Source organism: Hyperolius riggenbachi, chromosome 1 (assembly GCF_040937935.1).
Source record: "Hyperolius riggenbachi isolate aHypRig1 chromosome 1, aHypRig1.pri, whole genome shotgun sequence".
NCBI lineage: Eukaryota > Metazoa > Chordata > Amphibia > Anura > Hyperoliidae > Hyperolius > Hyperolius riggenbachi.
The window spans coordinates 256,900,609-256,917,309 of record NC_090646.1 but is presented as its reverse complement, the minus strand read 5'-3'; the positions used below and the strand labels follow the sequence as shown (position 1 = coordinate 256,917,309).

The window sequence follows — 16,701 nt, the reverse complement described above, 5'->3', positions numbered from 1 at the left end:
GAGGGAGAGAGGTCCACTAGACACCAGGGAACTGTATAGGGGAGGGAGAGGGAGCACTGGATACCAGGGAACTGTTAAGGGAAGGAGGTGGTCCATTAGACACCAGGAAACTGTATAAGGGAGGGAGGTGACCACTAGACATCGAGGTTGCCCATGACTTTGTCCCAGTTTTAAATTTTGGCCAACTGTGAATTTGAGTTTGAGACCCCTACCATACAATATGAAATGAAGCATGATGCTTTGCTAAGCAGAAGCACAAATTATAAACCCCTTCACCTTTGCTGCTGCAGGTCACAATGACCACAGCTTTGTAGTAAAATAAGCTGTATGTAAATGCCCTTTTTCCACCTTATTTTATACTCACATTGTGCAGCTTTTCTAGGAGCCTTAGAGCAGCTGTGATGTAGCTATTAAATAGCACAGGGATTAGCAAAGTCTTCCGCCCATTCAGAAGATAGACCACTGCTCCTTTGTAAAGGTCAATTAATCTAAAGAAGTAGTTTGGGCACACCTGAGACCACCAGTTGTCTACAAGGCAAAACACAATTTAGAATTATAACATTTATGTTAGGCTAATAAAACCACACACAAAATGTTGTTATAAGCATACAGACGTTTTAGATATCGGCTATATGGCATGCATAATATGTTGCTTGCAAAACTTGCATTGTGTAATTTGGATCTATTCATTGTGTTTTTTCAATAACTGCCACTGTGATCCTAACATGGGCAATAAAGCAGGGGAGGACTGGAACCTTTTGGCTTGCAAACAACACAACCATGTGGCCCTTGAAAAAGTGTTTTGGGGAAGAAAGAGTGCTCACCAGTGTGTTTCCTGCTTTTCAGCACCGTGTCGTGTCTGAACTTTTCCCAGAGTGCGTTACAGCTTTCTACACCTGCAAACCACTGATCGTGGCAGAGATCTCCTCTAACACAGATTGTAGCCACGTATGACTGTTGGCTGATATTGGGGAACACCTATGATTGATGGAAGATGTTTGGGTACACCTATGAGGGCTGGTTCACACCCAAAGCACACATTTTGCCACAATGTGCGATCTGTGACTCGCATTCAAGATAACAAGAATCACATCCCGATCACCCAGCATGACTGTGATTCTTGCAAATTGCAAATACCCTTGTGAGAATGATCCCATAGAGAAGCTCCTGAGTGTGAACCAGCCCTAACTACTGAAAGATGCCAGCAGCCATCTATGACTGCTGGCCGATATTGGAAGCAATCTATGACTGCTGGCTGACACTGCGAGCCACCTAGGACTGCTAACTGAGACTGCTGGCTAGAGTGCGGATAACACTGTGCTTTTAGATATGAGGACTCTGATAAGAACTGCCAGGCCGCACAGACACTCGCCTGTTAAATTGCTCATGGGTGGCTTCTCCTCTATTATTATTATTATTTAGTATTTATATAGCGCTGACATCTTCCGCAGCGCTGTACAGAGTATATAGTCTGGTCACTAATTGTCCCTCAGAGGGGCTCACAATCTAGTCCCTACTATAGTCATATGTCTATGTATGTATCGTGTAGTGTATATATTGTAGTCTAGGGACAATTTAGGGGAAGCCAATTAACTTATCTGTTAGTTTTTGGGATTCAATTCTAAGGTGCAATTCTTGAGACCAGGATCTTCCTGTGACAATCCAGCCCCGCGATCCCGGCTAAATGACGTTAAAAGACTGGTTGCTGGATCGTCAGATGAGATAGCGTGACAAAGCTCCCCAATTCCATCTAATCTGCTCCCGTTACCATTCGGGGAATAGTTGCAAAGGTTTGAAGCACAGTGAAGAGACTGACGCTAAAGATTGGTCGCAACGATGCCAACAATTTAATATGACAACCTTATGCCAATCCCATATTACTAAGCCACAGTTGCCATGCAGGTCTTATTCACTAGAGACATCTGGAGGCAAACCCACTGTATACGCAGTAAACGGTTAAGATTGGTTGATGTTGCCCATACATGTACAATATCGATGGTATGTACAATCGGTAAACTAAAAATATTAGGTAATTTCACTGCCACCACTCTCCGTGTTGAATGGAGCAGACAGATTCCAACTAGCTACTCCTAAAAAGGAAGAAACGGTTATTTACAACCTAGCTAGCAAATCAACAATTTATAAGAACATAATAAACAATGCGGTAGTATGATTCTTCGGGGGGCAGATTCTTTGTAGCAACAATCAGATGACCAGAACAGGCACAAGACTGAACGATAAAATAGTTCGTTTTATTCTAAAACTACATATACACAAATATACTTACAACCAACAGATAAATATATCTGTCAGTCAGAACAGATTGGGTTGATAGAAATGTGTAGAGATGAAAAGGAAACAGAATTTCTTAAAATACAGTTAAAAATACCGTTATTGGTAGTGCATGCAGCAATCAAATGTCCTTGGCGAAAAGTCCAAGATGGCGATTGCCATGCGGCCAGAGGACTGTGTGAGAAGTAATCCAGATTTTGCCAGACTCCAGCTGGCTGTCGATTGATGGTAGTCAGATTAAAGGTATAGGACGCTGAGCTCCAGCGTGTTTTAACCATTACTCTAGTTGGGCAGGGTTATGACACGTACAAGTCCAGCCTTGTGAAATTTGAATAGGGGCAGTTCCCCTTGCACAGAGAGAACTTTTGGCACAATTCCTATTTTGCCCGCTCTCTCCATGACTATAGGTCACATAAAGAAACAGAATGCATATCCACATTCAGCAAAATTACGGTATATGAATCATTTGATATGAAATATGACAGGTTTGTCGAGAGTAGTCACTCAATGGCCCTTCAAACCCATATTGCTACGAGACTTTAGGTCTCCGGATTCTGGGAATTTCCCAGAATGTGGGTTAGAATGAATTTAACAATCTCTGAAAAGACGGCTAGCATCCTCAGATCATCCTAAAAAAGCTTAAAAACTAAGAAATTATGAGAATTATTGATTTCTGGGTTACAGAAGGGTCAGTTCCAGTTGAAGAACTCAGCTGGGCGTACGAGAGAGAACGGCGCCGGAGACTTGGGCGCAGGACACAGCCAGTATATGGCTGATCCTGCTGCCGCACAAGTCCGGACCGTGTTAATTACTATTCCCCCTCCAGGCCGACATGGATAGTGGGGGAATGAAATAATTCGGCTTCCAGCAATCGCTGGAATCCGAATTATTGTTTTAAAAGCAACTTCAGGTCCGTCTTCTGACGGCGCTGAAGTTACTCCCTGTGCCTGCGATAGCCGTAGTTCCTATTACGGCCTATGGTGGCGCCGGCTGCGCCCAAGTCTCCTGCGCTGCTGCGCCCAAGTCTCCAGCGCTGGATTTACCGTGTTCGCTCAGCTGGGGGTTACCAGATCAGATAAAGGGTCTTTGAAGTCCAGAGCTTCCTCTGGCAGTGAGACTATAGCAGACAGCGTTCTTCAAGAGACCCTGTTTTTATGATATCTTGTCATAGTGGAGTGACGATTTATGGCCAGTGGCACAGCAGGGGTGTTTGGGCACTTCTCTGAACTTCTGCTAAGGGATTTCTAATTACCTTTGCAGGAAGAGGTTCCTTAATGACTCCAGCCACTTGGTGAAGGAGAAACAAAGTTGATTTAAAATGTAATTTTTTGTATTTGCAATGAAATTTGTTTGTGACTCATATGGTGCATATGCGGTTTTCTCGGGAACCACGTAGGCGTCACACTTCCCACCTAATATCTCTCCCAAACTGTTGTCCAATCACCATGAGGGAGGTGAGGGAGGCTGGGGAGACTGCATTCTCTGGGAGTTGCTGCTTTGCAGAGAGAAAATCACACAGGAGCAATAGCTGGTTTAGCATCAATGTGGCCACATTAGCATATGCAGATGGCCCTAAATAGCCCCTTCTAATGGCCCATACTCACGGGCTACAATTGTTACCGCAACACGCGGCGCGCGCGTGTTGCGGTGACAGGTCGCCCGTGAGTATGAGGCGCCCGAACCGTCGCTCGTCGCTGCTGTCGCCAAGCGATTGGCGTGGTCAATCGCCCGGCGACAGTTGCCACCGCAACTGTCGCTAGTCCGCGTGAGTATGTGGACTAGCGACAGTAACATAATAGAAAATGCACGGCGCTTCCGGCAAGGGGGAGAAACGTCGGCGACAGCTTCCATCGCACAGCTGATCCCTCTTCCGCGTGTGTACGCGGAGGGACCTGGCGACGAGCTGTCGCCGGCCTGTCACACGCACACGCTCACGTGTGCTGGCGACAGGCCACAAATGTAGCCCGTGAGTATGGGCCATAAGGGAAAGAGAGTGGCCTGGGGATGGGGGAATGCCCCCTACCACCTGGACCAGCACTGCCCTGGCAATCCTTTACAATACATTGTCCTAAAAATGTACATGAAGTGAAGCACCACATATCAACCATACTTTGGCTGATAAGGGGGCACACCAGTGAGATACAATTTTAACGATCAATTCTAACACTAACTATTCATGGAACCTCTTTCGGAAATCCTCAGGTGACTGAGCCCTCACAAGATTGCTCTGCGTCTGGCTTCCAAGAGGCCATGTAATGCTATGTATGTTGGTTCTCCACCCCTCCATTCATAAGACACTGTGCTGCATGATTAGTATGAAGAGTAGAGACCCATCTCCAGGACCGTGAGCACAGAACCATTGGCTTATATCACACCCATGGCAACTGAGTTTACAAAGCCATATAACCCAACTTGCAGACATGAGTTCTGGGTATACTGTATACCTGCCTTACAGGGACATAAAAGAATTATTAGCATGGCCCTGACTACTTTCTGAAGTAATGCATTATCGATGTCGCTTTTTGTACAGGTGGAAGTTGGAGCTGTGAACTCCTTTTGTTAATTTACACGCACAGTGAAACATCACACTGTAAAGAAAAGGTTACCTAGCACTTTGCTTGGATTGGTGTCCAGCCGTAATATAGCCATAGCTAATGGCAGAGTCAGTGTTATATAGTACTTGGAGTCCTGGAGCAGAGGGAATTCTGGGAGGATAAGGTAAATCCGCATTGCCTCTACATCTGGCGGAGAGCTGGAGAGTTGCGGTATCAAAAAACTTTCAAAACCCTTCAGAATCTAGCAACAGAAAAGATAATAAATAAGTGTATTACCAAGCTATGATAGTTGAAACGATCAATCAAGACATTTTAAGCAACAATACAGTATTTACATATAAAATTTAGCATTCACCCCACATACAAAAATGTTGTTTTCCTACACCCAAGACTGACATGAGCAAATCCCAAGTTTGGTGACTTTTTAAGGCTTATGCAGATGGACTTTTTGCATCAGAATTGGCTCTGAACCACTACCGACATTTAAAATGCATTCAGGGTTGCAATTTTTCCCAACTCAGCCCCGCCAACTCTCCCTACTCTCTGCCTAGGTCAGCCTCCCGGATCTACCGGTCACGTAATGCTACCGTCCACCATTCTCCACACCACACCTGCGGTGAGGGCAGCCTGGACAGACTTTGCATGACAAGCTCCTCAGGGCTATGGAGTCTGAACCAGCAAGTTTATGAGACATGATATGCCAAACATCCTTGAGTGTAGGTCGATCAACATGCTTTCATTTTGTGCAGTTTGTGGGCGCAGTCTCACATGCGAATCTTGTGTTATCACAACTCACCGACTTTGATCATCAAGCTGCTATGCTCGTTTCTGCTTGGTACTGATACCATTGAGCTGCCTACCTGTCTGCTTGGACATTTCACCGCATATGCTGCTGCACTTTTTTCTGACTGACCCATGAACTGCCATGCTTGCTTTTGCCATGTCTGCTACCTTGCATATTAATCTGTGAGCTAACTGCTTGCCTGCCTATACTTGCTGTTGCATTAACCCCTTGCTGCAATATTACCCTGACTGGTTCATCAGTTCTTGGTTACCACTCTGCAAAACAAATGGATGGACTTTTTGAAAATTGAGGCATACTATTATTCCTGTTTGGAACTGTGAAAGCACAATCTCTGAATTCTATTGTGCCGTGTGTGCACTGGTCTGGCCGGTGTGAGTGAGTGAGTGAGTGAGTGAGTGAGTGAGACAGCCTATAAGGGGATCTCATGCATATTTTTTAATTCACGGTCACTTTCAAAGTTTTGAGTATCAATAAAATTTGTATTTTTCTCTATTTTACATCTCGTTTTGTGATCGATTGGGACAAACTTCATTATTATTTCTCAATTTTGTTTAGTCGATCACTGATGCTTTTCCACTCAATAAGTGGCTGGCACCAAATGTATTATGATGTGCTTGAGTAAACCGAGTATAACATAGTCTAAATCCGTTCCATATCATGGATGTTTACACTTACTGTAAGGGACGTTCACATATGCAGTGTCGGCCAAACAGGTGTCAGACATGGACCAATCCAATAGAAAATAATGGAGCGCCACATTAAAATGCTACCAGCTAGATTTTGTTTTCCCACAGTGCCAAGCAGGCCAACCAGCATTATGCAAGTCACGGCGAAGCCCATGCAGCGGAAGTGGGAATAGCTCTTACTGCTCAAAGTCAGTATTGAGTCTTCACGAAACTCACCCATATTATTGGATGCATCATTTGCTATGTACTTAGTATGTATTGGCAGTATTGCATACCTAACAACTGCAGTTAGAAACAAAATCAAAAGGCAGGCAAATACAGTTTTACTTAAAACCAGATGGCTGCAAAATAGCTTTAAGTAAGGAAATGTTAATATAACCAGCATTATCATTAGAATTAATTTCCTGCATATAAGACAAGATTCAAACTCAGGTCAAAATAGCACCATTTTCCACTACAGACAATACAGATTTGCATTTGCCTGTACAAATTTAGATTTCTAAATTTGAGTACGTCTAATGTCTAGTGAAATTCCACCATAACCCTAACCTGTGAATAGCATGAAGACTGCATCATCTACCCCTGGTTTGCACTGCTAGTGTACTGGGTTTAAATCCAATTGAAAACATGGAACTATTCTACATACATCAGCGCTACAGGCTGCTCAGCCCAAGGGAAGACCTGCTACCACCCATTATACTACCAATGCAGTGGAGATGGAACATATAAATTCAAGTCCTTGACACTATGGGGATGAGGGAAGACTACAGCAATGAGGAAGAGCATGACTCCCAAGCAGACATTTGCAGTATGATTCAGAAAGCATTAAAGGGATACTGTAGGGGGGGTCGGGGGAAAATGAGCTGAACTTACCTGGGGCTTCTAATGGTCCCCCGCAGACATCCTGTGTTGGCGCAGCCACTCCCCAATGCTCCGGCCCCGCCTCCGGTTCACTTCTGGAATTTCTGACTTTAAAGTCAGAAAACCACTGCGCCTGCGTTGCCGTGTCCTCGCTCCCGCTGATGTCACCAGGAGTGTACTGCGCAGACACAGACCATACTCTGCCTGCGCTGTGCGCTCTTGATGACATCAGCGGGATCGAGGACACGGCAACGCAGGCCGCCGTGTCTGCGGGGGACCGTTAGAAGCCCCGGGTAAGTTCAACTCATTTTCCCCTGACCCCCCTACAGTACCCCTTTAAATGTATAGACAATAAGCATGATAATGCACAAGCTACAGGCAGTCAGAAATGAAAGCACCCATACTCCTCTTTCCATGGAGGTGATGCAGCCTCACCGCATTAACTGTTCTAGCCTGCATAGCAATAGTCGAAAACTGGGATTTACCTGCTCTAGCAGTCTGGAATGGTGGGAGTTCATCAGCTTCTCAAAGAGTATTTTAATGGACAACATGTCAATTCCTGGGATCTTAGGGCTCGTTTTAAAATGTTCATCATTTCTGCAAAGAAAGGCACTTGGTGATTTGCAAAGCAATATATAGACATTAAATAATTTAGTCTGTCTTGTGTAAAAAGGGATTTAATAACATGCATGATAATAACAATTGCACTGGGATAATAGGAATTTTTGAACCAACTGACTGGGGGTCATTTAAAGAGACTCTGTAACATGAAAAACCTCCCCTGGGGGGTACTAACCTCGGGTGGGGGAAGCCTCCGGATCCTAATGAGTCTTCCCACGCCGTCCTCTGTCCCACGGGGGTCTCGCTGCAGCCCTCCGAACAGCCGGCGACAGGCCCGACTGTGACTTCAATATTTACCTTTGCTGGCTCCAGCGGGAGCGCTGTGGCTGCTTTCGGCACGGAAATAGACGGAAATACCCGATCTCCGTCGGGTCCGCTCTACTGTGCAGGCGCCGGAAACTTGCGCCTGCGCAGTAGAGCAGACCCGACGGCGATCGGGTATTTCCGCCTACTTTGGAGCCGACAGCCGTCAGAGCGCCTGCGCAGGAGCCGGGAAGGTAAATATTGACGTCACCGCTGCACAGAGGGCTGCAGCGAGACCCCTGAGGGACGGAGGACAGCGTGGGAAGCCTCATTAGGATCCGGAGGCTTCCCCCACCCGAGGTGAGTACCCCCCAGGGGACGTTTTGTCGTTACAGTTCCTCTTTAATGACCTGCAGTTCCCAAATCCAATTAGCCCCATAGAAAGTTCAGGCTCCAGTTACAGTGTACGTTGCATACTACCCTACACAGACTAAGAGTTCAACACTACTAGAAAGATTTGTAAACACACATTAATAAAGGGAACCTGAGGTGAGAGATATATGAAGGAGGACATATTTATTTTCTTTGTAAACAATTCATATTGCCTGACTGTCCTGCTGATCCACTGCCTACACGCAATACAATTTTTAGTTAGATTAACCTGCCAGATCGATTTTTTACAACATGTCCGATTAGAAAATTTATCAAAAAATCGATCGAAATTAAGATCGATTTCCATAGAAGTGAATGGGAGTCAATCGGAAAATCGATCAAAATGAAGCCCGGAAATGTTGGAAAAGTCAATCAGGCAGGTAAATCTAACAGAACATTGTATCGTGTGTACTTAGCATAATGCTTTTAGCCATAGACCCTGTACAAGCATGTAGATTAGAGGTTTCTGACAAAAATCTGACAAGATTAGCTACTTGCTTGTTTCAGGTGTGTGTTTCTGACACTACTGATGAGAAGAACTTCCAGGCAACTGTTATTGTTTAAAAGGAAATAAATATGTCAGTCTCCGTCCATATCCCTCTCACCTCGGGTTACTTTTAAAGAGACACTGAAGCGAGAATAAATCTCGCTTCAGTGCTTATATTCAGCATGGGCACGTGTGCCCCTGCTAAACCGCCGCTATTGCGCCGCTAAACGGGGGTCCCTTACCTCCTAATTCCCCTCCGTGCAGCGGGGGATCACTTCCGCATTCAGGCAGAGCTAATGGCCGTAGCCCTGCCTCATGCGCGTCTGTCAGCGCGTATCTCCGCCTCTCCCCCCCCCCCTCAGTCTTCCTTCGCTGAGAGGGGCGGGGGAGAGGCGGCGATGAGCCGCTGATAGACGGTGCTGAGAGGCAGGGCTGCAGCCGTTAGCCCTGCCTGAAGAGCAGCAAAATCTACGACCAAGTTGGTTGTTGATTTTGCAGGGGGGGGGGGGGGGGGGGTTGGGGGTGAAGGGACCCCTGTTCAGCCGCGGGATAGCGGCGTTTTAGCAGGGGCACACATGCCCCTGCTGAATATAAGCACTGAAGCGAGATTTATTCTCGCTTCAGTGTCTCTTTAAAACGGTATCGTCACCATAAAAATCAAATTTCAACAGCAACTGGTCTGTGTATTAAGTGATAAAGATGCTAACCCTGCATTCAAAACTTTTTCTGCTGTTATGATTTGGAGTTATCACATACTTAAGGAACACTAGCCCTTTAGTGGTGCCAAAGAATTGCATGCTGGGGGTTCTTTTTATCTATAATCTATTCCTCCTCTTCCCTTTATTTCCCTGACAGCTTCTTATCTGAAACCTAATCCTCTACTCACTTGTGTTTACAAGCAAGGCTGAGGTGACTCAGCAATTGGAGGAGACAAGAAAAAAAGTAAAGGGCAGAAATGACATCACGAGTTAGCCTTAACTGTGGGCAAAAGACATGGCCCCCACCACTAACAGAATTCTCATCATTTACTATATAACATTCACTGAAATCAAAACGTGGACAGTATAATACATGTGTTATGTAAGTAGATCAAGTATTTATCTACTTATATATGTGTTTTTTTCCCCTGGCATAGTATGGCTGATCCTACCACTTTAAGCAGACTGCTGTATTCTAAAATGGACGCATACAAGATGGACTGTAAAGCTAACTTATTGTACTTTTCAGAGCTTAAAAGCCAAATTCCATTTTTCCTGTTAAATTTAGACTGGGTGGAAAAAGCTTGTAACTTCTGTCATTACTGCTGTCAGCATCCCTTCATCAATTGACCACTGGACGTTGCATATGCCTACTACCGTACCACCATGGCAAGTCTTTGACACTCTGAGTGTAGAAGATTTTGGAATTCTCATTCAAAGTCTCCGCCCCACTACCTGCGACCTGGATCCTGGCCCAACTGGATCCTTAATGCAGTGCCCAGCGCTGTTCAGGCCAGCACTTCACAAAATCACTCAGTGCTCCTTGCAAAGTGGACTTTTCCCAGAAGAACTAAAGAAAGCAATCATAAAACCCCTCCTGAAGAAACCATCACTAGATCCTGATTCTGTAACCAACTACAGACCTGTGGCGAACTTACCATTCCTATCAAAAGTTATCGAGAAAGCAGTCACCAACCAGCTAGAAGCCAGGCTTACAGATAACAACATCTTTGATACTTTTCAGTCAGGATTCAGGAAAAGGCACAGCACTGAAACAGCATTAGTCCGAGTAATGAATGATCTACTTACTGCAAGGGACAAGGGTGATTGCTCAATTCTGATTCTTCTTGACTTGTCAGCAGCATTTGATACTGTGGACCATGAAATACTAATCCAGCGACTGAAGAATTACTGTGGCCTAAGGGGTACTGTTCTTAGCTGGTTTCAGACCTTCCTATCTGGCAGGACACAGCAAGTATGTCTGGGCACACACTACTCTAATCCAGTGCCACTTGCCTATGGAGTTCCACAGGGTTCTGTACTATCACCATTACTCTTTGCAGTCTACATGCTCCCACTGGGCAAAATAATCCAGAACTATGGTTTAGGATACCATTGTTATGCAGATGACACACAACTGTATCTGTCCTTCAAGCCTGGCACCCAAGACCCATCAGCATCCATAAATGCGTGTCTAGTGGATTTACAAAATTGGATGAACACCAGCTGGCTGAGGCTGAACTCTGACAAAACAGAGGTGTTGGTGGTAGGTGGTCCACACATGATGGATAAAGTTCAAAACGCTCACCACCTCAAACTAGCAATTGGGGGAGATACTGTACAGTATAAAGACTCTGTGCGAAACCTTGGGGTGATCCTGGATGGAAATCTAAAACTCAGACAGCAGGTATCAGCTGTCGTCAAGTCTTCCTTCTTCCATCTAAGAAATATAGCGAAAATAAAACACCTTATCCCAGCTGAAGACCTACCTGCCCTGGTTCACGCATTTGTATCCTCCCGCCTAGACTACTGCAACGCCCTGTTAATCGGATCTACAGATAAGGTTCTGCGCCCCTTACAGCTAGTACAGAATGCTGCAGCCAGACTCCTAGCCAATGCCCCCCGCAGCTCACACATCACCCCAGTACTGCAAACTCTTCACTGGTTGCCAGTAAAATGGAGAATCAATTTTAAGATCTGCCTGCTGACATTCAAGGCTCTACACCACATGGGACCCAAATACATAGCGGATCTATTGGAACTTTATGCCCCTCCACGCACCCTCCGCTCTGCCAACAAGATGAAGCTGGTTATTCCCAGGATACACTTAACATTTGGTGCTCGGGCCTTTTCCTATGCAGCCCCTACTCTATGGAACTCACTTCCACAATCAGTACGAGAGGCTCCTTCTCTGGACAGCTTTAAAAAAAGGCTAAAAACTCACCTCTTTTCCCTAGCCTTTGAGACTGCATAATGCAGGGTCACAGCGCTTTGAGTCCCCAGGGAGAAAAGCGCTATATAAATATTATTGTTATTGTTTATTCCATATCCAGTGACATCTATGGCTTTAATGTGATCCCTAGAGGTTCAGGGATAAGGAAGTTAGGGACCTTACATGATAAGAAGAAGGTTCTCTTCGCCAATGTACAATTGATTTCTGTTTGAATTTCCAATGCTGTCTGTTATGGAATGTGGGAGAATTTGTAGAAAATGAAGAACATCACCCAGGCAAGTATACAATGTTCTAACCATATTACCACACTATCCCAAACTTCATGAAATATTTTGGCTTGGGTTAAGCTTTAACGTCAGTGCTTACTTCTTGTCCAGGAAGCTTCCATTCCAGCAGGCTGAGGAGGAAAGAGTCTGCACTATGCCACTGTTAAATAAAAAACAATATTAATCCTGTTTAATGTGATTTACCATTAAATAAAGCTGCACGCTGTACATTCACATAGATTCAAATGTGCATCTTAATAGCTTAGGATCATCAAAAACTTTCTAGCTGGATAAAAGCATTATCCAATTTCTTCCATATAGAAAAAGTGTAAAAGAAAACTCATTTTGCCCAGGCTAGCATAATTTTTATTTTGTTATTTTTAATATAAACAATGCCAATAGATTTATAAGAGCTACGCAAATAAAGCACTTGGGTCCACTTTAACAACAGAGATATGTAAATGATACAGAATATGTTTACACATTAAAAATGCTTTCATGCTAGAACATTATCGCCTACCCAAACCTCCCACGCTCACTTATGATACAGAAATATGGCTATACAGACCTGTAAACCAAGAGAGAGCGGCACCCTTTTACCAATCTGAACGTACTGCATCACAAAGGGCTGGCACAGCATTATGATATACAAGCTTTACAGCTTGTAGGTTATCCCTCTCCTTGCACGTTTTTTATTTATTTTTTAACAGGCCCCAGGTTAAAGGGACTCCGAGCAGTGCAGAAACTATGGAAAGATGCATATCATTTTAAAGCTCTCTTTCTCCTCTTTCCAATGATATATAAACCGTCGCCCTATTCCTTTTAGTTTTCACTATTTTCGTGATTGAAATAGCTGCAGCCGCAATGATTTAGGGCGTAGGGCGACGATTTAGGTGTCGCCAGAAAGAGGAGAAAGAGCTTTAAAATGATATCCATCTTTCCATAGTTACATTGTATTACACAGGGCGACTTTTTCTCAAAGTCAGCAGCTCCATTCAGCAGAAAAAGTCACCCTGTGTAATACAATGTAACTATGGAAAGATGGATATTATTTTAAAGCTCTCTTTCTCCTCTTTCTGGCGACACCTAAATTGTCGCCCTACACCTTTTAGTTTTCTCTATTTTCGCGATCGAAATCGCGGCTGCGGCAATTTCAATCGCGAAAATAGCGAAAACGAAAAGGAATAGGGCGGCGGTTTATATATCATTGGAAAGAGGAGAAAGAGAGCTTTAAAATGATATGCATCTTTCCATAGTTTCTGCACTGCTCGGAGTCCCTTTAAATAACTTCCCCTCCCCCAAAAAATCACCCTAAAATGAGACAAGGACATTAGATTGTGAGGACAATAGATAGTGAGCCCGCTGAGGAACAGTTAGTGATGTGAGATGTTCAATGCTCTCAGTAAAGCACCTCAGGAACAGTCTCAGCACGAAGTAATGTGTGAATTAATACTCTATGAGAAGACTTTTACACCGACTTGAGGTTTCTTGGCTGAGGCGGTCGGGGAAGTCGCTGCCAAGAACCTAGTGTTTGCACATCCTCTGGGGTGATGAGGAACCCAGAGTGCTGTATTGTCTCGGCCGAGCGTATTGTTCTCCTCCTTACCCCTGCTGCTGAAAGCTTATCTATCACACAATGTGACGTTGTCCCACCCTACCTCCTTCCACAGCAACAGAAATGTGCCGCAAGGCTGTAGTCTCACCGCCCAAAAGATCAAATCCCTATCCCTTCTTTGCAAGTGTGTTTGTACATTAACCATCTACAAGAATACCTACTTCATGGAGTTTGAATTACTATTATCCATCACTTTCTGTCTCCATTGGTCAATTGTTTCATCATTTATGCGGCAGGTGTAATTCACCTTCTGGCAGGTGCGGAAGTCCTCAGCTGGCTCAGGGTTCTAAGAGATATACAGGAAATGAAAAAAAAACATTTACTCCACCGTACACTTCCGTTAGCTAGCAGCAATTTGGAATATCACCAAAATCTCCTACGATTTTGGCAAATTACATAAGACTTTATTTAAAAGCACGATAGCAATTTTTTATTAGCAATTCACAAAATCTTTGCATTGCAGGTCTGTGCTTTCTGCAACTTATTCAAAGTAAGCTGCATCCAGTAGCTTCTTACTACCAGGAAAGTTCCTTTACCAGCACAAAAATAATCAATTGACATAGCCCACCTCTAACATACAGGACCCCTTTGTGGGCAGCACCTCAAGATTATAAAAGTTGTGTGTACTTCTTATCAATAAAAAGCTTCTAAAATGTTCATTTTTTTATATAAAACTGCTGAGAGTAAGGCCCAGTGCACACCAAAAACCTCTAGCAGATCTGCAAACCGCTTGAGGTTTTTGAAGCAGATTTCAGAGCGATTCTAGGCATGTTTTCTAAACATGCCTAGCGTTTTTTGGAGCGCTTTTGTGTATCAGATTACAAATATTGTTACAGGAAAGCGGTTAATGAACAGCTACTGTAACAAAAACGCCTGGAAAACAGCTGTGATCTAGCGTTTTTCAGAGCCATTTTCCACTTTTCTATACTTTAACATTGAGGCAGAAACGCCTCAGAAATCTCAAAAATTCTGCAGCCCCCCAGTTTGCGTTTGTGGAAAAAACGAACCTCTCTGGTGTGCACCAGCCCATTCACTTTCATTAGCCAAGCGGTTTTCCCTCTGCAGAATCGCTCTGGTGTACACCAGCCCTATGAAGGTATTACAAACTGATCAGGAGGGGTGTCTGACCTCATGTAAGTGATGAAAGGATGGGGAGGAGTTTGGACAGTCAGTTCCTATTGCTATTCAGTCTTACCAAGTTGCATCTCATACTAGCACTGGAAAACCCAACAGGCTTATTATAATAATAAAAATAATAATAATACAAACATGGTTTACTTGCAATGCATAAAACATTACCCACTACAAATAAGGATATATTTCTCACAAAAATGAGCTTAAACTAGGGCTTTAACATTAGTGAATATTACAAAGACAATCACTTTTATTAGTTGAATGTCTTCAGGCACTCAATACCAATACCACATGTTACTATAGAAAACTTCCTCTTGCCTAAGGATATTAACAAAAAATAACTAGGGATTATCTACTCCAGCATTCCCAATAAGTAGTATGACATCATACTCACCTCATACTCATACTACTCATGCTCATACCAATATGACATCAGTCTCACCTCTGAGTGCGAGCAGAGTACAAATGATTTGTCCCATCCACAGAAAATGTGCTTGATAATATGGCAAGAAGATGGCTCTGTTAAGCAAAACCACACACTCATAAACAAGTACAAGAAAATATATTCCAAACAACACTTAAATATGAAAATATCACTAGGTAACACATAAAAGCTACATATAAATATGGGTAGCACTATAGAAGGGTTTTTTTTTCAGTCTAAATTCCGCCAAGACACAGGTAACATATTTTAATGTATTGGCAGATTCCCTCTCAGAATCCAAAAAACATACAGGCAACTGACAAAACTGGTCTTTGATTCCATTAATAGGGCAGGAATCATAGACTGGATACACCTGTACGACAAGGACCTGTGTGAATAGTCCTATACTCTCTGTAAAGCAAAACAGACGAGGCACGCCTGGTAATTTGGGTGCCACCATAGGCTGCAATGTAATTTGAGGTTATGGCGCCGCCGAGTGTGTAATTTGGGTGCTGGACTCCAGCTATCTGTGGTGATTGTAGCAGTTAGCCTGACTGGAGTTATGCTATATACAGGTAGTCCCCAACTTACAAACGGCCCGCCGGTGTAAAAGGCCACCAATCCCTTCACATAATGAAGTCATCTTCGTTGCTGGTCTTCTGTTTCACATGGCTTCAGCCCCCTCTGACTTCACACTACTGTGATCAGCTAATAATTGGAAATGCAGAGAGATACATGCTGGGGTACAGGAGAATTTTGTTCTGCAAGGGACACTGCTCACACAAGGGCGGACGGAACAGACAAGCAGCCAGACCGTGGCAGGAGCAGGAAAGCTAGCAGATAGGGAAATCCAGGGATGACATAACATTGTAGAGCTAAGTACCCACTTGCAACTTGCTTACTGTTTACAGTATTCAATCATTTCCTGGCAATATTACTGTCTGTTCTGTGACATTGGACTATTTTAGGCTTCTATCGGTGCCACTGCAGAGTGACTACATGTCCCAGCTTGTCCTGGCCTGATATTCAATAGAGAAGTATATCTGTTCCAACTTAAAGGGAACACAAACTGAGAAGGATATGGATTTTTCCTTTTAAAATAATGCCAGTTGCCTGACTCTCCTGCTGATCCTGTGTTTCTAATACTTTCAGCCACAACCCCTGAACAAGCATGCAGATCAGGTGCTCTGACTGAAGTCAGACTGGATTAGCTGCATGCTTGTTTCAGGTCTGTGGTTCGGCCACTACTACATCCAAAGAGATCAGCAGGACTGCCAGGTAACTGGTATTGTTTAAAAGGAAACGTCCATATCCCTCTCAGTTTAGGTTAAGGTTAAAAACAGATTTAG

At 44.0% G+C, this 16,701-nt stretch overlaps 1 protein-coding gene across 1 annotated transcript in view; it reads right to left on the bottom strand.

Annotated features, from left to right (window-relative positions):
- The window catches only part of HERC3 (HECT and RLD domain containing E3 ubiquitin protein ligase 3), a 126,268-nt gene that overhangs the window by 52,250 nt on the left and 57,317 nt on the right, over window positions 1–16,701 (bottom strand). The window contains exons 9-14 of the mRNA XM_068233196.1: window positions 15,371–15,447; window positions 13,956–14,080; window positions 12,280–12,339; window positions 7,685–7,796; window positions 4,899–5,088; window positions 365–528 (exon numbers count right to left, since the gene is read on the bottom strand). Coding sequence (XP_068089297.1) covers window positions 365–528; window positions 4,899–5,088; window positions 7,685–7,796; window positions 12,280–12,339; window positions 13,956–14,080; window positions 15,371–15,447 — 728 coding nt within the window. The remainder of the gene's footprint in view (window positions 1–364; window positions 529–4,898; window positions 5,089–7,684; window positions 7,797–12,279; window positions 12,340–13,955; window positions 14,081–15,370; window positions 15,448–16,701) is intronic.